Source organism: Lissotriton vulgaris, chromosome 7, assembly GCF_964263255.1.
Source record: "Lissotriton vulgaris chromosome 7, aLisVul1.2, whole genome shotgun sequence".
Taxonomy (NCBI): Eukaryota; Metazoa; Chordata; class Amphibia; order Caudata; family Salamandridae; genus Lissotriton; species Lissotriton vulgaris.
In genome coordinates this window covers 275563723-275589052 of record NC_141695.1, presented here as the reverse complement: position 1 = coordinate 275589052, position 25330 = coordinate 275563723, and the positions used below count along the sequence as shown (strand labels likewise).

Here is a 25330-nt window from a genome sequence, read left to right as displayed (position 1 = left end):
CTCTCTCCTGTTCTGGTTCGGGACTTGGACTGGTGGCCTTGCACTCCCAATATGGAGAAGGGATTGCGGTTTTGTCTTCCTCCTCCTCTTTTGTTGACATTGGATGCCAGTCTTTGAGGTTGGGGGGCACTTTGGGGTCCTTGGAAGCCAAGGGTCGGTGGTCTTGGGCGAGACGACGCCCGTTCCTCGAAATGGCAGGAGTTGGCGGCCATCTGGGAGACGGTGCAGTTCTTTCAGGTTCATCTCCTCGGGACGAATCTGTTGGTTCATACCGGCAACCAGGTGGCTCATTGTTACCTGAACTGTTAGGGGAGGGGGGGGGGGCAGGTGCGCGTCTCTGAACATGTTGGCCTCCATGATTTGTGCTTTGGCGGAATTTCGCCTGTTGGCCTTGAGGGCGGTGAACATTCAGGAACAGTTGAATTTTCATGCACACGCTCTGAGCCACAGCCTTCCATCTTCTGTTCTGTACCATCTCTCTCTTCCTCTTTTCCAGTCCCTTTGCCTTTGGTTCGGGACTCCATGGATCAATCTTTTTGCGTCTCCTCTCAACTCTCTCCTTCCATGGTTTTGTTAAGAGGTCCTGTGTCCTTATGCTTGGGTGGTGGATGCTTTTTCAATTCCCTGGCCTTCGGTCTTCTGTATGCATTCCCTCCCATTCCCCTCCTCCCGAGGGTGCTGCAGAAGATTGAGGGGGAGAAGGTTTTGGTCCTGTTGATTGCTCCTTTCTGGCCTCTCCACCTTTGGTTTCCTCTCCGGTTGCAGCTGGCGGAGGGTCGGTTTGTCTGGCTTCCTTTGTGACCGTCTCCTCTTCAGTTTCCACTCCTGTCTCTACCTTGTCTTCGTCGTTTGCAGCTGATGGCTTGGTTCTTGAGCAGTTGACATTAGATTCTTTGGGCTGTTCGTCTGTGGTGGGTCGTGACATCAAGTTGTCTCACTGTCCTTCGACCCTTAAGGGGTATGGTCGTCATTGGGGTTCTTTTGTTTCTTGGTATTCTTCTCATAGGGTGGATCCTGTTTTGGGGGTTCCTACTTCTGTGTTGGACTTTCTCCGAGATGGTTTTTTGAAAGGCCTTTCCCTTTCCATGCTGTCTGCTCAGTGGGCGGCGGTTCGTGCTTGTCAGGGTGCTGGGGCCTCCTTTTAGGGTGCTCCCCTTTTGGTGTGTCGGGTTCTTCAGAGCTTTCGGCTTCGTCGGCCGGTTTCTCCTGTTCTCGTTCCTTCTTGGGATTTACCTACTGTTTTGCGGGTTATTCAGTTGTCCGTTTTGAGCCTTTGATGGAGGCGGATTTGTTGTGGCTGTCCACCAAGGTGGCTTTTTTGTTGGCCATTACCTCTGCTCTGGGGTTGGGTGAGTTGGGTGCCCTGCTCAGTTTGTTTCCTTATTTGCAGTTCCTTTTGTATTGGGTCGTTTTACGGCTTGATCCCGTTTTCCTGCCTAAGGTTTCTTCAAGTTTTCATTTGCAGCATGAGGTGATTCTTCCTGATTTGCCTGCTGAGGGTGATGCCCTTGTTCCCCCTTCCTTGGATGTTCGCAGGGCTCTCCAGATTTATCTCTAACGTTCCCTGGAGTTCTGGATTTCTCCTGCCCTGTTTGTCTACTGTGGGGTTGTGGCTAAAGGGAAGAAGGTTTCCACTTCCACGATCAGTCGCTGGGTGAATTTGGCAGTCTGCCAATCTCACAAGTCTTTGTCTTTGCCTCCTCCGTCTCATGTGCAGGGTCGTTCGATGCGTTCTGTATCTGCTTCCTGGGCAGAGGGGGCCGGGGCCTCTATCCAGGAGATTTGTAGGGCAGCCACTTGGCAGTCTCATCACACATTTGTGCGACATTATAGGCTTGATGTTTTACATGCCACTGCTGACAGTTTTTCTGTTGGCGTCTTGAAGTCTGTTGTTCATTGATTAAAGTTTTGTACTCTGCATGGATCCCTGGTGTCCTGCGTTTTTTGTTGGTTCTCTACATATGAGTTCCTCACGTAGTAAGGACTGGGATGGGGAGAACCCATGAGGGGGTAATGTCTTGTTACTTACCAGTAATCTTCATTACCCCAATTAGGGTCCTCCCCGTCCCAGTCCTCGACCCTCCCTCCCACTGTGTTTGTGTCTGAGTCTTGTTGATAACAGGCATGGTGGTAGGTGGGCAGGGCTTATGTAGCTTAAACATACTGGCGTTGTGATTGGCTGTGTGGAGGCAGGACTGCCTCACATAGTAAGGACTGCGACTGGGAGGACCCTAATCGGGGTAATGAAGATTACCAGTAAGTAAAAAGACATTATCGTTTATCCCTGACATGGCATTTTTATATGAGGTTGTTCTGTAGTGAGACACACTTTATTAGATTGCCACTCCTCCTCTTTTTGCTGGTGTGCATTCGTTGTTTTATGTTGGCATGTTTTGACATTTAGAATTATTTGGGAGGGAGCAGCTAATCAACCTAATTTTGTAATATATTGCTAGATCGAAGCACAGTTTCAATGATGGAATCATACTCCGCCTTTAGAAGCTAATACGTAAGCAGAAGGCTTTCTCCCTCAAAAGTGCATGTGAAGTATTTAGGCTGTGCGAGTCAAAGTCCAGTTAAAGGCCTTTAGGGACAGAGGTGTAAATAAATCCTTTCAGTAAAACAGGCTAGAAAAGAACAAATGTACAGGAAGGAGGAGAACAGAGATAGAAGATAAGTGCATATTGCCATATATTGATGCTGATGAAAGTTTCTGTCTTCTTTTGCAGCTGCCACACAAGCACATGATAAGATCCTTGGAGGGTATGAGTGCCCTGCCCACTCCAAACCCTGGCAGGTGTCTCTCTATTACATCAACAAGCACATCTGCGGGGGGGTCCTTATCAACGAATGCTGGGTGCTGACGGCGGCGCACTGTCAGATGAAGTAAGTCTACTGAATCTAAAACTGGGTGATGAAGGCTTAACCTATGTGCAAAAAAAAATCACATATTGTGTCATTTTAGTTAAGGAACCTGTTAGACTGGCTGAAAGAATATGCACAGATGTTAAAGTGAATGAACGTCCGAACTCCAATATACTTTATTTTGACCTCGTTATACTTTTATTTCGTCGATTACATTAGATCTTTAAAAACCATGATTGATAATCATCATTGTCTCTCTAAATAGCAAGGCAGGCACCATTTAAAAGTCTAATGCATCTAATGTGGCATAAGCATTTCTTGAAATTGTTCTGCAGGCTTTACCCCCAGGGGCCACAGTGCAGGTGGGGCACAAACCCTTCAGGGTTCTTCCTACCATTCGAGAGGACCGTATTCAGCCCAACAGCAATGAATGTTTGTGAGATATGGGGGCTCAGGGGCAACTGCATTCGGCCCCTCAACCATCACCTCTGACCCACGTACACAACCTAAGAATCATCCTGGACACCCACCTGACCATGAAACAACAGGTCAATGTTGTGTCCTTTCCCTCCTTACTCACCCTTCAAATGCTCTGCAAGAGTTTCCAATAGAACCCCGTCTCATCCAGTAAGACAGTCACCCAGAGCCTCATCATCAGCGGACTCGACTACAGCAACACACTCTATGCCAGGACCACCAAAAAAGATCCAGACCAGTCAGAACTCGGCAGCGAGGATCATTCTGGACCTCCCCAGAAGAATCAGCATCATCTCAAAGCTCTGCACTGGCAGGCCTTCAGGAAAGATGTCTCTTCAAGCTCCTCACACATTTCTACAAAGCCCTCTACAAGTCCAGACCCTCCTACCACAATGACCGCTTTACATTCCACCAAAGACTAGAGAATTCTGATCCTCCACCCTTGCCTTTGCCCACTACCCCTGTATCCACCGCAGCCTCTGTGGAGGCAGCCCTTCTCCAACCTCACCACCAGGTCTTGGAAAGATCTCCCCTCCACCTGCACACTTCACAATCCCTGAAGGACTTCAAAAAAACGCTCAAGACCTGGCTTTTTGTCCAAATCTCGCACTGCCCAGAAGCACCCTGCAAGACCCCTGATTGGTGATTGATTGATGTGCAACTTGCGCAGTGACCAGTCTGTGAATGAGTATTGTAAGAAAGCCAGTTAATGATTTGGGGAGGTGGTCTGTAGCAAAGAAGTTAATGATTCAGACAGATTTATATGATTGAATCCTATTTTCTAGCTACAGCCAAACACCAGTGCACTCCGCCTGGTAGCACCAAATCAACTGCTGCGAAACACTGGCAGGTGTTTAAAGTACAATAGTATAACATCCCTAAAGTCTGGAACTAAGAGAATATTCAAAGACTCTACTGGAATAACACATCTTCTTTCTTTATAAAGGAAAGGAGAGAAAGGAAACACACTGGGGGAAGATTTATCAAAATGTCATGAAATGCAGCTCAGCAAGACACCTTGGTGTGCTGCATTGTATGACAGAGAGAGGACAGGAATTTGCCATATTTTACATTATATTGTGCATTCCTGTCTATTTGCAAAATAGAGGACACCCAGATAGAGGAGAAAATGAGGAGAAATAAACATATTAAACCTTGTTACGCTTCCTCTAGGAAGACGTAGCATTTTGATGCATTCCTAGGTTTACCATTCATGGTAAATCTGGGAATGTGACAAAAGTCATGCATGGATGCGTGAGAACAACCATGTTCCACCCCTGGAATGCCTTTCAAGGAAGAGTAACCCAAGCATTGCTCCAGATTTACCAAGCCATGCAGAGCCACACAAGGTGGTTTGAGTGGCTTGGTAAATATCATTCAAGGTTTGGCATTGTCCTGCATCCCCTTGCATGGTCCAAGGTCAACACAAACTCTGGAAAAATCTGTACCTGTGGCTGTACGAAAATATAATTTGAGGTCATGCATAACGCTTACATGGGTAATGCAAAACATGCCATGCGAATGTCACTGGTAATCTTTTGTACTGAAAATAAATAAATAAACAAAATGGAAAATGTCCCTGTTGTCTGCAGCACATGTGCAATCCATTAGGATGACACAGAAAGCATGGCTTCATGACTACTTGTGCAGCCTAACTCCTGTGGCTTTTAAACCTGCAGGCAGAGCTTTCAAAATAACACATTTCCAAGGGAAGGAAACCTACTTATAAATATTAAAAAAAACAATCCTGCATAGGCGTTGTAGCCCACAATGTAGGGTGCTGAGTATTTAAAAGTGATACTTGCAAGAATTTAGTGTTGCTTTGTATCTATGGTAATTAGCTCTTAAAATCTATTATCACAGTGACGAGCAGTAGTTGTCCTTTAAGGAAAATTACACTTCAGGATAAAAGCTTTACTTTGCTAACTTTGATTAGGACAAGCTATAGGAATAATTCAGGTACTATTGTTTTATTTTAATTAATTCAAACTCCAAATCGGTGGTAAAGTCAGACTTTTAGTAATGTTTAGGAAATGTAGTTTTTTAGGTTTTGCCTCGCCAAAAAGATGCGCTCTGCGCATCTTTTTCGCGCAGGCGAAAACCTGATGAGAACTGTAGTGTGCTTTGGGTCGGCCCTCGTCATTCATTGGCTGGCTCCGTAAATGGAGCCTAGCCATTGGATGAGGGGCCTGTCCGTCAATGCCGGACAAGAAACGGGGGCGTTCCCGAGATTCTTTGGCTTTTGCCGACGTCACGCGACGCCGGGAACGCCCCCGATTCTGTTCCGGCATTGCCGGCACTTCTGCGTCTCTCCTCCCCCGTTTACCGCCCGTGACTGGCCGGCCGGCCAATCCTAGCGCGGCCGGCCGGAAGTGCCCGCCCCCCGCAGCCCGGGGGAAGAAGGAAGACGGCAAGAAGTATGGCGGCGCCCGCGGGGCTCCCGTGGCCTGGAGGGAACTCCGGGAGATGCGGAGGACGTTGCCGGTCTCCCATGCCGAAGAGGGAGACCGGAGAAGTGCCAGAGAGATTGCCGCCGTCGACGTTGCCGGTCTCCCATGCCGAAGAGGGAGACCGGAGAAGTGCCGCCGTCGCAAGGTGCAGGTGAGTCGATTTGTCTTGCTTCAGGCGTGCCCTGCCTTGCCGCTGTAGGGTTCTTGCACTGGATGTAAGTGCTATTCTACACAAGAGTTCAAGTGCCTTGCCCGAGCTAAGTGCTTATTATAAAGGGTGTCTCGCTTCAGGCGTGCCCTGCCTTGCCACTGTAGGGTTCTTGCACTGGAGGTAAGTGTTCTTCTACACAAGAGTTGAAGTGCCTTGTGGAACCTTTATTCTTGCCCCATCACTGGCTTTCCCGCTAAAGGGCTGCGGTGCCCTGCTGATGGGTCCCGGCAGGGTTCAAGTGCCTGTCCAGAGTTGTGTGCTGTTCCCATGCCTGGTATGTAAGGGTGTCTGGCTTCAGAGCGCTGGGTCTTGCGCCCCCTTTTCACCTTGATTACGGACTCGCCTGTTTTCTGGCCCAGCCGTGACTCCGCGCTCGTGTGGCGAGGGTAGGTGGCTGATTCCACCCGCCTCGCTCGGGCCCCTGCCGAGCCGGTGCGCTCCGGGTCTAATTGTGCTCTTGTGTAAAGTGTTTGCCTCGGGAAGGCTGATTGCCGAGCGCGCACGGCTTCCCACGGAGGGACCCGGCCTCGTCAGCCTCGGACCCTCGGGGGTGAGAAGGGACTCTGCTCCCCCTGCCCTCTGAGAGCGCCTGTCTCCGTGTGCGCGGGTAGTGCGGGCCCGTGCACGGATAATGGCTGTCTTCTCTGAAGCGACGGCCCCCCCGAGGCCCCCGGAGCCGGCTCCACGTGCCACGCAATCCCCATACCTGCTCCTGCCTGCCAAGGTGCCAATTACGCCGTGGACAGCGGCCCGCTGCCTGTGAGGCAAAGATTTCTGCAGGTGTCATCACTTCGAGGCGCTGAGGGAGCGAGCCTGTCAGGCGCTCCGAGGCCTCAGCTGTTGACTCTGTGCGCATCCGGCCCGCTGTACCCCTAAGAAGGCTGTTTCTCCCTCACATGATCCACGTGTTGTCCATTTATCTTCACTTTGCCTGCACATGTATTTTCATTCATTCACAGAGCGAAGAGTAACACGGATCAAAGGTTCTGACCCTTCAGGTTATGGGGTTTCCTCACGCTGTGGGCCCTAGGCGGTGTAGTGGGGGCGGCCCAGGGGAGGGGGCAGGCCTCGCTCTAGAGTGGCCTTGCACATGAACCCCTTTCCTTTCTGAGCCAGGCAGGCTTCGAGGTCAGTCGTGCAAGCAAAGATGGCCCTGCCTGCTCTGTGCTCCTGAAGGGGGACGGTGCAGTAGTGACCCTGCCTGCGTGCGTGAGAGGGCGTGAGGCCCGTGGTCACACTGCGCCTTCACTGTGGGCGTCAAGGACGACAATGCACCCCCTGCGCCAGCCGTGCCAGCAGCAGTGCCAAGGAGACTGCCAGCAAGGCTGCGTAAGAAGGCCAGTGCTGCGTGTGCACAGATCCCTGCGCCACCCCAGAGCTGCCTGGAGTATGGAGGCCTCTCTAGCTGCAGAGGAGCGGGGTTCACCGAGGCGGGATCGGGTGTCCTCACTGAACCCTTTATTCCTTCAGATCTGTACATTATCCTGCCGGCCCCAGGTCCCTGTGGCATTGCCTGCTTCCGCCTTGCCCAGGTTGTAGCCGTGCACATTTCATCGTCCCCTGTTGGTGCGGGTGTGCTGGGGGTTTATGGTGCATTAAGATTCCTTCCGACAGAGGGCGCTGCACTGCTGCTATAAATATCCCCTTAACAGCTTGGCATGGTCGCTGAGCAGCCGCCCTGTGGCCTACTGTGCAAAGAGGCCAAGTCCTTCATCCACACACTGACGGGACCGCCCCCCCTCCCCCCCTGTGTTTGGGGGTACACCGCCACCAAGAGATGCCTGACTGGCCGGCGCAGGCTTTAAGTTGGAAGGAGCTGCTCGGCGCGGGATGCGGGGCGCTGACCAGGCCTGCTGTCTTCTCTTCGGCTGGCGTTGGAAGGAAGGACAGGCAGACAGAGGACCTTAGAGGATCCCCGTAGTGCTGATTGATGCCAACTGTGTTTGTACACCAGGGGGATTCCCTCATTAAAGTAATTGATCTCGATTGGCCGGGTCGTCGATTGGGCTTTGTCAGCCTTAAGTGTGGGACCAGTCACCTGCTCTCGGCTCACCGCGTCCAGGCAGCATCCGCGGCTCCATTCACTTCACTGGTAGGGCGGCAAGAATTTTAAAGCAAAAAAAACAGGACATTTCACAAAAATAGAAGGACTATTTTACGTCAAGCGAGCGCACAGAATGACAGCGCTCCTCGGCAGAGAATTACAAAACAGGCCGTAAGAACATACAGAAGATGCAATTTTTAAACCCAGTAGCTTCCCTGTGAATTAAATTGCTTTTTTGGAACTGCTAACTATCCCCGCTTTGTAAAACATAAAAAAACACCTCCCCCGTTTTTAAGTTTTGCCTCGCCAAAAAGATGCGCTCTGCGCATCTTTTTTGCGCAGCAAAAACCTAATGAGAACTGTAGTGTGGCTTTGGGTCGGCCCTCGTCATTCATTGGCTGGCTCCATAAATGGAGCCTAGCCATTGGATGAGGGGCCTGTCCGTCAATGCCGGACCAGACACGGGGGCGTTCCCGAGATTCTTTGGCTTTTGCCGACGTCACGCGACGTCAGGCGAAAGCCGGGAACGCCCCCGAATCTGTTCCGGCATTGCCAGCACTTCTGCGTCTCTCCTCCCCCGTTTACCGCCCCGTGACTGGCCGGCCGGCCAATCCTAGCGCGGCCGGCCGGAAGTGCCCGCCCCCCGCAGCCCGGGGGAAGAAGGAAGACGGCAAGAAGTATGGCGGCGCCCGCGGGGCTCCCGTGGCCTGGAGGGAACCCCGGGAGATGCGGAGGACGTTGCCGGTCTCCCATGCCGAAGAGGGAGACCGGAGAAGTGCCAGAGAGATTGCCGCCGTCGACGTTGCCGGTCTCCCATGCCGAAGAGGGAGACCGGAGAAGTGCCGCCGTCGCAAGGTGCAGGTGAGTCGATTTGTTTTTTTTTTTGTTCCTATGGATACCTGCACAAAACGGTACCAGTTCAAATCACTCCTCACTAGCTGTCGCCATCCCTCCTCGGTTCCGCGCACAAAGAGCATTACGCCAGCGCTACCTTCACTGCTTCAAAAGATTACGGCCCGTCTCAAAGTTACTGACGATGGAACTTCACTACTCCGCTTCACAGGCAGCGCAGCAGCCGCATCAAATTTACCCTCCACTTCACTCGTAGACCGTCATCACATCCCGGCATCAGCAGCAGGACGGAAATTCCATGGACGGTCGAATCAAATGCCGGTGCCGCTCCAACCATCGCTTGTTGCCATTTGTAAGAAAGTTGCGCTTTACCAGGTAAGGTTGGCAATGTTTAGTTTTTGTAATTTCAAGCTGAGCATTCGGAGCGGCATGGCGTTCAGCTTAACTCCATCTCAACCCCTACAACCGCCAACCTTGAACCCCCAAGCTCATTCCCATTATATGTTCTATTCCCAAAGTTCCTCCACCATACCACAGAGGGCAATAGTTTTTCACCCAACCCGTAGTTTGGCTTCTTATCGACTGACATACACTTTAAACCAATCAGGACTGTGGGCTTTGTCAATGGATGTTTAAGATTAATGAGTAACAACGATTGAAAATGTTTACATTCTGAAATTGTGATAATGTGACTTCAACATTACTTAGATCTGTGGAAGGTGTCGTGATCTTTAGAGTGTCCCAATCACTCCCTTTATGTTCACTCTGTGTTACGACATGTATGCCCTTTTTCTCGCCATGTCTCATGTATGTGCATATCTTGTATCTCTGCATATCTTATATCTCATCTCTTTCTGCTTCGGCACCCTCTTTTCACTTTCTCCTGAACGCTCTTCCTCGTTCTTCTTCACCACCCCAAACATGCAGAGCATCCACTCACCTATAAGCACCATATTTTCTTTAAAGTTTTACCTTGTCATATTTTTGACACCTGTGTACGTCTTTACTCACATTCTCATTGAATAACCATTGCAACTGGAACACGTGACCATTGCTCTGTGCTCTCAGTAGAGAGGTCAAAGATTGAATGACAATGTATTCTGAACACCTTTTTGACCCCATAACATGCACTTTGAGAAACTCATACTGCCTTCAGCCTCACCTCCAGAGCTCTCAATCGTGGCCCTTTATAAACACACGGAGGTAACTCAGTTGAAAGTATGCACTATACACTAGCAATATGCTACATAAAAAAATATACAGAAATACAACATGCTGGAAATAGCTACTACTCTTAGGAATGCAAGAAGTAGTAAAACGTAAAATATAAACTGGAACTAAAGACCTAGAAGTAGTGGTGTGGTGGGTTCTGCAACACTTCTTTTTATGCAAAGTGTGATTTTGCAAAGTGAATTATGTGACAATCTTGCAGGGCTGTTGATTGTTTTCTTTTGTAAAGATGCAAAAGGGAACAGAAAAGGGGGGAACGAATCTGAAAACAGGGAGAAAGAAACGTGTTGCCCTCACACACCCCTAGAGGTGTCATGCTTCGTCTTGGGCATTGCTCCTTGTCGGGTCTGCGCTGCAATGCCCCACTGATACCACTAAGGGTTGCTTTAGCAGAGAACGTTTGTCATTTATGCCATATGATGAAGGGTGTAGGTGTGAGAGTGTCCTAAAAGTCTGGGATGGTAATGTGTGGGGAAGTGATGTAAAACTGTCTAGGAGATTTCGAAGTAGCTATTTTAATATGATGATTCTCCTGACCTGATTACACCACACCATACAGCAGTGGATGGACCACAATCATCTTAAACTAAATCTGGGTAAGACCAGCGTGGGGAGAGTGGCAGACGGGGGAAAGGTTCACGGGAGCTAGTGAGCAGGAGAGGGCACGGTGAAGAAGAAGAGCGCGGGGAGAGTAGATATGCGGATGAAAGGAGGAACGAGCAGGGAACACTGTGGGAGAGTAGACTGACTGACTGGGGACAGACTGGTTAAAAGAGAGCAGGAGCTAGTGAGTGAGAGGCGACAGGCGGGAGGTAGAGCGGGGATGTGTGAGCGGAGAGTGGTCGGCTGGTGAAAGGAGAGGACAAACTAGTAGGGCAGTTGCGGGCAGATGAGTGAAAGAGAGCATGGACTAATAAGAGAGGCGGAGGGCAGACGTATAAACGGGGTGCAGAGACGAATGAGCAAGAGATAGATTTTAGACTGATAAAAAAGGACAGTAGGAAGAGATAAAGGAGTGAGAATACGGATGAAATGGGGAGCAGGTACTAATGAGGGCGTGGGGACGGGCGAAGATGAATGAACAGGTGTAAAGGACAGCAGGGGCCAGTGAGGAAAGACTGAGGACAGGGAGAGGGCGAACTCATGAGAAAAGAAAGGTGAGCTATGTCTGGGAGTAGAAACGGTGGTGATGCTCAGCTCGAGTTATGGCACACACTGGATGCTGGTGTAACGCAGCCCCAGCGACGCGATGGAGTGGGGCGGGATATCCACTGAGTGCCCCTACGTGTCAGGGGCCCTCCATCAGTCCTCCGTGTGCCCCTGTTGCCTGCTTGTGCCTCCGTGTGCCCCTGTTGCCTGATTGTGCCTCCGTGTGCCCCTGTTGCCTGCTTGTGCCTCCGTGTGCCCCTGTTGCCTGCTTGTGCCTCCGTGTGCCCCTGTTGCCTGCTTGTGCCTCCGTGTGCCCCTGTTGCCTGCTTGTGCTGTGTGGCTGTGTGTGTGGGGTGCTTTGTGTGGCTGTGTGTGTGGGGTGCTTTGTGTGGCTGTGTGTGTGGGGTGCTTTGTGTGGCTGTATGTGTGGGGTGCTTTGTGTGGCTGTGTGTGTGGGGGGCTTTGTGTGGCTGTGTGTGTGGGGGGCTCTGTGTGGCTGTGTGTGTGGGGGGCTCTGTGTGGGTGTGGGTGTGTGGGGAGGCTGTGTGTGTTTGTGTGTGTCATTTGCGAGAGATAAAGCTAGTGGCATTGTAAATGACTATGCCATTTATTTATGTTAAAAAAAAAAAAATGTCAAGAGCAATGCCAATAGCTCTAACTTTAACAAAGGCAAAACCATTGCATTGTAAATGCTTGTTTAAAGTTAGACTTTGTCTGCCAAAGCTTTTAGTAGGCTAATTAGCATTAGCCTGCCAGCAGCTAGTCAGCCAGCAGCTAGTCCCTGCCTTTGCGTCCCCTTAAAGAGGTGTGAAGATTTTTTTCAAGAAGACTCCTATCAGCTCAGGAAGAGCGGCCCCGGAAGGTTCAGGAATTTCATTAACTTGAACAGGACCTGGGTGCAGCCTGCCTATTCACAGTTAAGTCTAACGGGAGACCTGGGGCAGAGAAGCATTTTGTGTCTCTAGGCAGCTTAGCACTAGCCCATTGGGAGGGGAAGCTAGTCCCAGAGCCAGTCTGGTGTAGTTGAGGAGGGGACAGCTCATTTCCATTAATGCCCTCCTGACGGGCATAGCAGCAGCAGCTTCCAATGACAGAAAAATGATGCCATTTTGGATTTTCTTTGGAATATTGCACTGCGGGAAGGGTAGCCCCTGGGAACCTTTTTTCTCATTGGTTAGGGAGTTCTCCAAATAAATGACTGAGTCAAAAAGTAGAAATCTTGGTTAGACGAAGGCTTAACACAAGGACATTAGTGGGCTTGAAATCTGAATTCCTCCCGTTTGGAGCTTTTCATGCCACAGCAATGAATTCAGCTGAACTTACCAACAATTCAGCTTTGACTAGACCTTTTCAGATGCTGAATGCAAGCTTGACCCCCTGGAGGATTCCAACTTCCATTTCTGTGATTAAGTCAGTATTAGAACTGGGGGTCTCTAGTTGGCAGAGGTAGGCATCTGTCCAAATAGGGACCCTTGCTTCTAGTCAGGGTAAGGAGGAAACACTCTCTAGATAACCTCTGCTCACCCCCTTGGTAGCTTGGCACAAGCAGTCAGGCTTATCCAAAAGCAATGTGTAAAGTATTTGTACCAACACTCACAGTAACACAGTGAAAACATCACAAACTGACTCCACAACAGTTTGGAAAAATAAAAGTATTTAATCTAAACTACACAAGACCAAAATGACAAAAATCCAACATACACAGTTCAAGAATATGGTTGAGAAAGTGTTCTTAAAGTTGAGCTAAAATAATCCACAGTTGCGTGAAAAGTTCACAGTTGCGTCACGTTTAGCCAACAGTACCTTTAAATGCGCCAAAGTTCCAAAGCAGAAGCTGGTGCGGTGGAAAACAAGTGATGCATTGCTCCTGAGACCTTAGGGAGGCATTGGTGACAGTCCTACTGCAGCAGCGGGCGTGTTGCGACAAATCCGATCTTTATGGGCAGGAAGGCGATGACTTGTATGGATTCCGGTGCGTAAGTTCCGTAGGAAGTTTGGTCTCGCAAAGGCATGATGCGATGATCTGTGGGGGCTGCGACGATCTCCGGGTGACGATGCATGATCCAGCGATGATGTTCCTCTCGCAGCTCCTTGATGTGGTGGCTCTACGACCATGTTCGCAGTGACGTGATGCGGTCCGCAAGCAGGCGGTGAAGTGATCTCACCCAGCGATGACAGGCTCTGCGACGATGCTCGCAGCGATGGTGATCTTCCCGCAAACGAAGAATGCAACGTCTCGGCAGCGGCAAAGGGGCTGCGACAATCTCAGCCTTCGTAGCGGCGGGAATTTCCCCGCGCTGTCAGGGGAAGCACTCCGCAAGCGAGCGATGCAATAACTTTTCTGTAGCAAAGTCTCTCAAATCTTGGTATCCAGCTTCCCAGCACAGGTACAACTTCCAGAGGCACCCCAACTGGCCCATGCCCTCTAGGAAGGACAGAGCTCTCTCAGCAGAGTTCAGCGAATCTGGGGACTGAAGTCCTTTTGTTCCTTCAAAACAGGGAGCCAGCTCACAACAGGCCCTTGGAGATTCCTTCAAGTAAGGGGACAAAGCAACAACAAAGTCCTTCCCCTCTCCTAGGCAGCAAAGCAACTGCAGGTCAGTCCAGCATCACACAGCAGGGCAGTCCTTCTTTCTCAATCTTCCAGCTTTCTCCTTGGCAGAGGTTCCTTCTTGTTTCCAGGATAAACTAATTTTCTGTACTCAGGGGTCCTGTACTTATACACCTAAATGTCTTTGATCCCTTTGTGCAGGAGGGCTCTGAACCAGGTCTGAACCAGTTCTGGTTGTTCCTTGAGCACTTTATTTTCCTGGCCTCTCCTTTCCTTTCAGGGACAGGGGCAGGGTCATCAGCCGCCCAGACGAGGGTGGAGCCAGCATTGTGGAAGGCAAGCTTAGCCCTATTCAGGCCCAAGTGCTATCCCCTCTCAACACTCAAGATGCAGTCATTCAGCCTAGGGCTGACCAGGCCAGCCTCCTGGGGGCTCCCAGCCCTTGTCACTCTCAAACCAGACAGCCAATTCACAAGCAGGCCAAGGCACACAGAAGGGTCAGACAAGAGAACAGCAACTTTCTAAAAGTGTTGTTCTCAAACACAGGATTTAAAAACAACCTTTCCTAAAAGATGTGTTATTAAATTCTGAGTTCAGGGATACCAGACATTTATGTCCTAACTTGCTCCTATGGAAGGAAATGCTGGTAGCCAATGTAGCCAGCATCCCCCATGATAGCCTATGGGGCAAGATAGCCTTACAATAGTGAAAAACGAAAATGGCTGTAATTCACTACCAGAGCATGTCACCTGCAAAAGTACATGATCTACCTTTCACATACACTGCACCCTGCACAAAGGGGTACCTTGGGCCTTCCATAGGGGTGACCAAAGTGGAAAGAAAGGGAAGGGTTAGGCCTGGCCAGTGGGGACGCTGACCAGGAGGACATGGCAGTTCACAGACTGCACACAGGCACTGTGGTGGCAGGCCTGAGACACCATTTTAGGTCTACTCATGTCGGTGGCACAATCAGTGCTGCAGGCCCACTAGTAGCATTTGTTATCACCAGCCCTGGCACACTCAGTGCACTTTACTAGGGACTTCTTGCTGACACAAATATGCCAATCATGGATAACCAATCACAGTATCAATTTACACAGGGAACACTTGCACTTTGACACTGAACAGCTGTGGCACAGTGCCCAAACCAGCAAAAAACGAAATCCAGCACAGCATCAAAAATACAGGTGGTAGCGGCAAAAAGATAGGGGGAAACCACACCAAAGATGCCAGGTCTAACACATGTCTCCTCCAGCTGAAAGTGGGAAGAACTACCCACCCTCTTGGGAGTTCTCTTCACTAAGGCAGAAAAACCTGGACAGACCATCAGCATTGGTGTGTTCTGTGCCAGGGCGGTGTTCCACCGTGAAGTCCATTCCCTGTAGGGAGATGGACCACCTCAACAGTTTTGGGTCCTCACCCCTCATCTGCATTAACCGTCTAAGGGGCCTGTGATCTGTCTGAACACGGAAGTGAGTCCCAAACAGGTAGGGCCTCAGCTTCTCCAGAGCCCAGACCACAGCAAAAGCTTCCCTTTCAATTGCACTCCACCTCTGTTCCCTGGGAAGTAGCCTCCGGCTAATGAAAGCTACCGATTGGTCCCAGCCCTGATCAGTGATCTGTGAGAGTACTGCTCCCACACCATGCTCTGAAGCGTCTGTTGGCACTATGAACTCACTGGAAGAAGTCAGGCGCCTTGAGCACTGGTGCTGTGCACATGGCAGTCTTCAGGGCATCAAAAGCAGTTTGGCAGGCTTCGGTCCAATTCACTTTCTTGGGCTGCTTCTCGGAAGTCAGCTCTTTCAAGGGGGCAACAATGGTGCCATATCCCTTGACCCGGTGAGACCTAAAAAGGCTCTCACCTCTGTCTGGGTCTTGGGGGGCTCCCAAGCCAGTATGGTATCAATCTTCGCCTGTAGTGGCACCACCTGGCCGCTCCCTTCCTGGTGTCCCAAGTACACCACAGATCCCTGCCCTATCTGGCACTTGCTGGCCTTGATAGTAAGGCCTGCCCTTTGCAGAGCCTTCAATACTTCACAGAGGTGTTACAAGTGCTCTTCCCACGTGGACCTAAAAACAGCAATGTCATCCAGGTATGCAGCACTGAATTCCTCCAGCTTGGTCAATACCTGGTTAACCAGTCTCTGGAACGTGGCAGGGGCATTCTTCAACCCAAAGGACATGACTCAGAACTGGAAGTGCCCCTCTGGCGTTCAGAATGCAGACCTCTCTTTGGCCCCATCAGTTAAGGCAATCTGCCAGTACCCAGAAGTTAAATCAAACCTACTGAGGTACTGGGCAGCTCCCAACCGGTCCACAAGCTCATCAGCTCTGGGGATGGGGCGTGCGTCAGTCTTCGTAACTGCATTGAGCCCACGGTAGTCCACACAAAACCAGAGTTCTGGAGTGGCACCGGGTGCAGCAGCTTTTGGTACTAAGACTACTGGGCTAGCCCAGGGGCTCTGGAGGGCTCAATCACCCCTAGCGCCAACATCTTGGAAACTTCTTCCTTGTTGCTTGCCCTGACCTTGTCAGCTACTCCTTACAATTTTAGTTTCACAGGTAAACTATCTCCAGTGTCCACATCATGGACACACCAGTTGGTGATACCTGGGGTCAGGGAGAAAAGGAGGGCAAAGTGACCCAACACTTGGCAACAGTCCCTCTGCTGTTCTGGGGTCAGGGTGGGTGAGAGGACCACACCATCCACTGACCCATCTTTCTCCTTGGTTGCCAGGAGGTCAGGAAGAGGGTCACTTTCCTCTTCCATTCCAGCATCTGTAGCCATGAGCATTGTCACTTCAGACCTCTCAAAGTGGGGTTTGAGGCGGTTCACATGCAAGACTCTCGGGGGCTGCCTGTGAGTCTTCAAGTTAACCAGGTAGGTTACTTCGATCTTGCGCTCCACCACCTCATATGGCCCTGTCCACTTGTCTTGGAGCGCACAGGGCTCCACTGGCGTCATCACCCACACTTTCTGCCCAGGTTGAAATTTGACCAGAGTGTATTCTGGTTGTACCATCTTTTTATTTCTTCCTGGCTAGCTTCTAGGTTCGCCTTAGCAAGTTTCCTGAAGCGTTGTGTCTGGTTGCGGATGGCCAGCACATAGCTGAACACATCCTGGGGGGCTTTCCCACGGGACTTCCCCCATCCGTCCTTCACCAGAGTGAGAGGTCCTTTAACAGGGTGGCCTACAGGAGTTCAAAGGGACTGAACCCTAAAGACTTCTGAGGCACCTCCCTGTAGGCAAACAACAGGCATGGTAACAATACGTCCCACTTCCGTCTCATGGGCTCCGCTAGGCTGATAATCATACCTTTCAGGGTGCAGTTGAACCTTTCAACCAACTCATTTCCTTGAGGGTGGTAAGAAGTGGTGAACCTCTAAGTTACCCCACACTCCTTCCACAGAGACTTCATGTACCTAGAGATGAAGTTGTTACCCCGGTCGGAGACCACCTCTCTGGGGAACCCCACACGGGAGAGGTTCCCCATCAATGCACGGCCCACCACGGGTGCTGTGATGGTCCTGAGAGGGGCTGCTTCCAGGTACCGGGTGACATGGTCCAACAAGACCAGAATGGACCTGTTGCCTAAGGCTGTCTTGGGGTCGAGGGGCCCCATGATGTCGATGCCCACCCGCTCGAAAGGGGTGCTCACCATAGGAAAGTGTTAGAGGGGTGCCTTGCACTTCCCTCCGCTCTTGCTACTAGCCTGACATGTTCGGCAAGACCTACAGAATGTCCCAACGTGGTTCCTCATCTGGGCCAGTGGAAGTGGGTGACAAGCCTGTGTAGGGTCTTGTCTTACCCCAGATGTCCTGCGAGAGGCACGTCATGAGCCAGACCATTAGGAAGTTCCTGAAGCGCTCGGGTACCACCAGCACACGGGCTACACCGGGCTCAGTGAACTTAGGCTCACTATAAAGCAAATCATCTTCCAAGTAAATGAAATGATCCTTGGCCCCTAGGCCTGCTGCCTGGTCTGCGGCCTGTTGCCGCATACCAACAAGAGAAGGGCACTCCTTCTGCGCTTTTCAGAACTCCTCCCTGGAAGGGCCACCCTCTTGCTGCCAATGGGTCAGCTCAGGCAGTTCCCCCAGTTCGGCCACTTGTTCCCCGGTAGGCTCCAGGGCATCCCCTCAGGTTCTGCTTCCTCCTGGGCAGTGGGAACCACGGGGGCGGGTTTCCCGCGCCCCCTGCCTCCTCTGTTCTTGGCAGGTCTCTGGGCCACTGTTTCAGGCTCAAGTTCTGCTGAATCACCCCTACTGGCTGCCATAGCACACGTGGTCACACAGATCAATGCAGTTTGGTGCTCTACATCCTTCCATGGAGAATTCTCCAGGTCATTACCTAGCAGACGGTCTACAGGCAAGGCATCACCAACAACATCTTCCAAGACACCAAGACACCACAGACCCTCCCCCCCCACTCAAAGGGAACACGTGCCACTTTGCAGATGCGCACTAAGCTATCAGCTGCAACTACCGGGCGGAGTACATTGAGGATACACTGCTCTTCAGATACTCTGTCTCTGTGAGCCTCTATCTCTCTCCCATTGATGGTCACCTTCTACCCGTATTTCTTAGTGTTAGGGGGCAGTAAGGTGTCTTGGACCACCTCTTGGTCTCCTAAAGAGACAAGGGTCATAACTGCTAGCTCCCCCATCCACTGGAAACAAAATCCCCTCCCAAAGCTACACTTGCTAAACCTGGGGCGGGAGCACCAGTGGGTGCTGGGTTTTTCTTGGGACACCTGGATGAAAAGTGGCCCACCTCGTCGCAGTGATAGCATGCAGAGGGCCCTTGGTTATCCCTTCTGGCCCTAGGGGCCATGGCTGTCTAGTTCTGGGGGGTTGGGACTCTTTTCCCTGGGAACTATTTTGGGGCCCTTTAGAGAACTCCTTTTGGTTACCCTTGTCCCCCCACTCTTCTTCTGGGGACCCTGCCCACCTTTGGCTGTGGTACCCACACTTCTTCTGTGGACCCTGGTACTGGTCCAGCGGTCCGCCTCCTTAGGAAGCTCAATGGGGTCTGTCAGCCTGCTGTCTAAAAGATGCTGGTGGAGCTCTGGAACACAAAGACTACTCAAGTGCTCCCAACTGATTAAATGCAATAACCCCTTAAAATCAGTTACCTTGCTGCTCTTCATCCAACCGACTAGTGCACGTGAGTTCAAATTTACACATTGCATCCAAGTCTCAGACTCTCTATTCTTGGAGTTTCTAAACTGCAGTCTGTACTGCTCTGGAGTAAGTCCATACCTGAGACACAGGGCCTCCTTCACATTGGGGTAAGTCATAGCTCCTGCTAACTCTAAGGGCTCTAGAGCACTCCTCCTAGAAGCCTCAAAATGTTTCCACAGGCCCGCCCCCCAATGCTGTTCAGGCACACCATTAATTCTCAATGCAATTTTATAAGAAGTAAACCAGGCATAAATATCCTCACTTCTATTATAATTCTGCACCAGATCCTTGGGAATGTATACTTTACCCCCTGCACTGGCTGTGCGCTGCCACCATTTGAACTGGAATCCACCTTCTTGGCTTTCAGATCCAGTTTCTCTCATGCTCAACTCGTGAGCCAGAAGCAATTTCTTTTCCTCCAGGGCACAGGCATTTTTGCTCTCCTCCGACGCTCTTTCTACTTCCAATTGCTTCATTTTCATCCTCATGATTTCCAAGTCATATTCTCTCACTCTCTGATTTTCCTGTAACTCTTCTTGGGTGAAGCCCCTACTGGGATGGTTGCTGCCAGGCCTTGAGCCTGTTCTGCTCACAGGCAGATCTTTGGTTTGAAAACCATTCCCTGTACTTGCATAATTTCCCTCTTGTGCCTCCCAATGGACCTTCAAGATTCTCTGCAGCTCCTCCTTCCGGTAGCCGCTCTTTATGGGGCACTCATCTGTTGGCAGAATTGCCTAAGATCTCAATGACAAATTCCAATTCCAATTCTGCCTCCACACTGGGTGCCTTTCCACTCACAGACATGATGCTTTGAAGAGTTACTCAAAAATAGAACCAACCAAAATAATACCAGTAGTATGTGGTGGCATAGTGGTCTGCACTCACTAGTGATGTACACCAATCACTGTGGGTCTAGTACAAATACAAGTTCAAATCACACCGCGGACCAACAGTGTTAGAACTAGGGGTCTTTAATTTACAGAGGTAGGTACCACTGTCCAAATAGGGACCCTAGCTTCTAGTCAGGGTAGGAGGAAACACTCTCTAGATAACCTCTGCTCACCCCTTTGGTAGCTTGGCACAAGCAGTCAGGCTTATCCAAATGCAATGTGTAAAGTATGCGTACCAACACTCACAGTAACACAGTAAAAACACCACAAACTGAATCCACGACAGTTTAGAAAAATAAAGGTATTTAATCTAAACTACACAAGACCAAAAGGACTAAAATCTAACATACACAGTTCAAGAATATGGTTACGAATGAGTTCTTAAAGTTGCGATAAAATAATCCACAGTTGCGTGAAAAATTCACAGTTGCGTCACGTTTAGCCAACAGTACCTTTAAATGCGACAAAGTTCCAAAGCAGAAGCTGGTGCGGTGGAAAACAAGCGATGCATTGCTCCTGAGACCCTGGGGAGGCATTGGTGACAGTCCTGCTGCAGCAGCAGGCGTGTTGCGACCAATCCGGTCTTTATGGGGAGGAAGGCGATGACTTGTATGGATTCCGGTGCGTAGGTTCCATAGGAAGTTTGGTCTCGCAAAGGCACAATGCGATGATCTGCAGGGGCTGCAATGATCTCCTGGGCGACGATGCGTGATCCAGCGGCGATCTTCCTCTCGCAGCTCCTCGATGCAATTGCTCTGCAACGATGTTCACAGTGACGTGATGCGGTTCGCAAACAGGCTGTGCGGCGATCTCACCCAGCGATGACAGGCTCTACGACGATGCTTGCAGCAATGCTGATCTTCCCGCAAACGAAGGAGGTAACAGGCGCTACGACGATCTCGGCCTTCGTAGAGGCAGAAATGTCCTCACGCTGTTAGGGATGCGCTCCCCAAGTGAACGATACGGTAACTTTTCTGTAGCAAAGTCTCTCAAATCTTGGTTTCCAGCTTCCCAGCACAGGTACAACTTCTAGAGGCACCACAACTGGCCCAAGGACGCTAGGAAGGACACAGCTCTCTCAGCAGAGCTCAGGAAGCTGGGGGTGAAGTCCTTTTGTTCCTGGGACTTCAAAACAGGGAGCCAGCTCACAACAGGCCCTTGGAGATTCCTTCAAATAAGGGGACAAAGCAACAACAAAGTCCTTCCCAAGCAACTGCAGGTCAGTCCAGCATCACACAGCAGGGAAGCCCTTCTTCTTCAGTCTTCCAGCTTTCTCTTTGGCAGAGGTTCCTTCTTGTTTCCAGGATGATCTAATTTTCTGTAGTCAGGGGTCCTGTACTTATACCCCTAAAAGTCTTTGATCCCTTTGTTCAGGAGGGTTCTAAACAAGGTCTGAACCAGTTCTGGTTGTTCCTTGAACACTTTGTTTTCCTGGCCTCTCCTTTCCTTTCAGGGAGAGGGGCAGGGTCATCAGCCACCCAGCAGGAAGTGGAGCCAGCATTGTGGAAGGCAGGCACAGCCCTATTTATTTATTTTTATTTTGGCAGTTTTGTATAGCGCGAACAAGACCCTTGCGGGTATCAGAGCGCTTTACAGATCAATTATAGGTAATGGCATATAAACACATACATATAGATACAGTGATACATATAGATACATATATGAATATAGTAAGACCTGGGAACAATTAAAGATTAGTACATAGCTGCATTAATGTCTAGGACAAGTTCAAGTGAATTTGGACATGAGAATAGATTTCACTTCTTTTTTTAAATAGGCCGTAGATGAGTTAAGTCTCGTTTCTAGGGGTAGAGCGTTCCAAATCCAGGGTGCCATTCCTGAGAAGGTACAATTGTACATTTTTTTCTTCGAGAAGCGTTGAGGTTTCAGAAGAAGATTGTTAGAGCTTCTGGTAGACCTGTTGCCGCCTGAAAGAACTAGTTTCTCCGCTAGGTATCTCGGAGTTTTGTGATGAAGTGCCTTATGTGTCATACAGGCGATTTTTAACTGGATTCTGGCCTCAAAAGGTAGCCAGTTGAGGGCCTGAAGGTCAGGGGAGATATGGCAGTTGCGTTTGGTGCCTGTGACGAGTCTAGCGGCTGTATTGATAGAGGCTCTGAGAGGAGCGATTGTTGATTTGGGTAGACCTCAGAGTGCGACACTCCCATAGTCAATTCTGGGAATTACTAGAGATTGAACTGCCTGTTTGAAGTCAATTGTGGGAATGAAGGTTTTCAGTTTTCTTAGTGTGTTAATCTGAAAATGTGCACCCTTTGTTGTAGCGCTGATGTGTTTCATCATGTTTAGTTTTTCGTCTAGGGTTATTTCCAGAGATTTAGCAGAATCAATGATGAGAGGTTGTCCAGAAGTAAAATTATTGTTTCATTGCCTTATAGAAGCCTCCAGATCCGTCTCGGAGAACATAACCTCAAAAACTACGAAGAGACTGAACAGTTCACATTCGTCGAGAAGGCGATCCCTCATAGCGGGTTTAATCGGCAGACCTATGAGAATGACATCATGCTACTCAAACTCGCGACACCTGCTGTCTACAATGAATATGTACGTGCACTCCCTCTGCCCACCAGCTGTGTACCCGAAGGAACTGACTGTGTGGTGTCTGGATGGGGAACGCTTAGCAGCCCTGAAGGTGAAAAAATATTCCGGTGAAAGAAAACTTGTTGGTTGTATGTAACCTGTCATCATTTCACTGAACAGCTCCTCATGTGTATAATCTCTTTCTAAAGTCCCTTTGTAGCATCATTCTCTCTTCCCTCCCTTTGAGGATATCCACAGGGACCATTTGCAAAGGAATGCTGTATCTTGGGTAACGCCAGGCTGCAGTAAGTATGTTACCACAACTTGGTTGTGTCATGTTAACATCGATGTAGCATCTCAAAGACATAAAGGAGGAATACTGTCTCAGGAGGTTTACCTCCAGTAATAGGTGGAGAAATGCATTGCAGGATGTTGCTGAAGCTTGCTGATCTAGCCAAGTTCAATGCATGTTGTCCTCTGGGTATAAGCAGAGCTATGTGCTGTGCAGTGGTTGGTGCTATATTTGTATACACAAGCGGACTCCAGTAATTTTGCTAGCAGAAGTGAAGATTTTCTGAGATCCAAAAAGTTGAGGTTCCAGGACTGTGCAAAGGTCAGTATTAGGTGAATAATATTCTTACATTGAAAATGTAACTTGTTGGACCTTCGTTGAAGTGACTGCGATGAGCCTGCACCATCTATCAGACAAAGATGTAAGAAGTCTAGCTTCATCTTCTTTACTCTGAAAGAGCATATGGCTGAGATACCCGCCACCCCCTCTCAACACAAATCCCCAAGGATGGGAAACAGGAAACAATTCTGAAGTTTTTTGGAAGTCGGGAGGGAGTGACCCTCCCGGCCGTATTTATTAAAATATGAAACAAAATTAAAACAAAATTAACAGTTTCATATTATGTACAATTTCATAACCACATTGCGATGTTTGGCTAACCTTAACATATTCTCTAATACAAAGGTCCTCCTAGCCGAACTAACATCCTACAAAACATTTACTTGAAATTTTGAAATTGTACATCCTAACGTTTAAGGGCCAACGGCAAGGTCGTAACCGGTGTCAAGATCCCTAACCCAGAAATATCCCCCTCACTTGTGAGGGGCGGCACAGAGGCGTACCTCAAGTGCAACTTACCAATTTCCCTTGACTTGACGGGGGCCCCAATAAAACTCGACGCCACTTAAAGGTCGTACGAGGACTCGTGTGAGGTATCTAGAAGGTAGCGTAGACCCCCCCCCCAAACCCCACACAACTTACCACATCTGCCGTCGCAGACGTCCTGGCCCCGGGAAATTCCCCAGGAGGGGGCTGTAACCCCTCCTACCCAGGAAGGGGTCTTGACCGCCTTTCCTTTCCTTTCGGCGACCCATCCTTAGAAGGGACCGCCTCCCCGTTGAGGGGCCAATGGCCACCTCCCCCGCGCGCTCCCATCCGTAATGGGTGACGCCCACTCATAGGGATCTTCCAATTAGTGCTCACCGATCATGACCTTACCGCCCGACCAAAATAAATACGACAATGCTAACTAAATTACAAATGACTAATTCTAAAAGACAGTAGCAACAACAACTTTATTAAATGCATGCTTACTCAGAGACACTAAAGCAGAATTACTTCATTTGCAAAACATAATACCAATCGACCATTCTTTATTGCATACTCAAAGTCATCACGATAATACGACAACCTGTAAACGAAAAATTCCGAATTAACATCAAACTTTATCCAAAACCAATCGCTGTCTTCAGGGGCTGGTGGGTGGGTCAAAATTGGCTCTTCGTTCCGTCTCGAGCTCACGTGCAGCGAGGAGGTGCAGCTTCAGAGCACAGGAACAAGAGGATGCCTTCTGGTCTTACTTCTCCTTTTATCCGTCTTCAGGGCGGGCGTAAACCCGCCCCTGCCTGCCCAAGGGCGTGGCCAGCCGCGTTCGTGTCTAGGCCAACCCACTCTAGGGCGGGAAAAAGGCGCGCCCCGGCTACGCCGCTTCGGGCATACCAGCTGAGACTCGCCTCCCGCCCAAGATGGCTTCCCGGGGGGATCGTGGTACTCTGCCATACGTTCGGGGGGACCGAATGGTCGCCCCTTTCCATATGGCTGAGATACCCGCCACCCCCTCTCAACACAAATCCCCAAGGATGGGAAACAGGAAACAATTCTGAAGTTTTTTGGAAGTCGGGAGGGAGTGACCCTCCCGGCCGTATTTATTAAAATATGAAACAAAATTAAAACAAAATTAACAGTTTCATATTATGTACAATTTCATAACCACATTGCGATGTTTGGCTAACCTTAACATATTCTCTAATACAAAGGTCCTCCTAGCCGAACTAACATCCTACAAAACATTTACTTGAAATTTTGAAATTGTACATCCTAACGTTTAAGGGCCAACGGCAAGGTCGTAACCGGTGTCAAGATCCCTAACCCAGAAATATCCCCCTCACTTGTGAGGGGCGGCACAGAGGCGTACCTCAAGTGCAACTTACCAATTTCCCTTGACTTGACAGGGGCCCCAATAAAACTCGACGCCACTTAAAGGTCGTACGAGGACTCGTGTGAGGTATCTAGAAGGTAGCGTAGACCCCCCCCCAAACCCCACACAACTTACCACATCTGCCGTCGCAGACGTCCTGGCCCCGGGAAATTCCCCAGGAGGGGGCTGTAACCCCTCCTACCCAGGAAGGGGTCTTGACCGCCTTTCCTTTCCTTTCGGCGACCCATCCTTAGAAGGGACCGCCTCCCCGTTGAGGGGCCAATGGCCACCTCCCCCGCGCGCTCCCATCCGTAATGGGTGACGCCCACTCATAGGGATCTTCCAATTAGTGCTCACCGATCATGACCTTACCGCCACAGGACCGGATAGTTGACCGGCTA

General features: G+C 50.0%; 1 protein-coding gene across 1 annotated transcript in view; it reads left to right on the top strand.

The window, feature by feature from the left end:
- Nucleotides 1-25330, top strand: part of LOC147701385 (trypsin-like) — a 123620-nt gene that overhangs the window by 18285 nt on the left and 80005 nt on the right. Inside the window, exons 2-3 of the mRNA XM_086930074.1 lie at nucleotides 2730-2886; nucleotides 22299-22552. Of these exons, the coding sequence (XP_086786200.1) occupies nucleotides 2730-2886; nucleotides 22299-22552 (411 nt within the window). The remainder of the gene's footprint in view (nucleotides 1-2729; nucleotides 2887-22298; nucleotides 22553-25330) is intronic.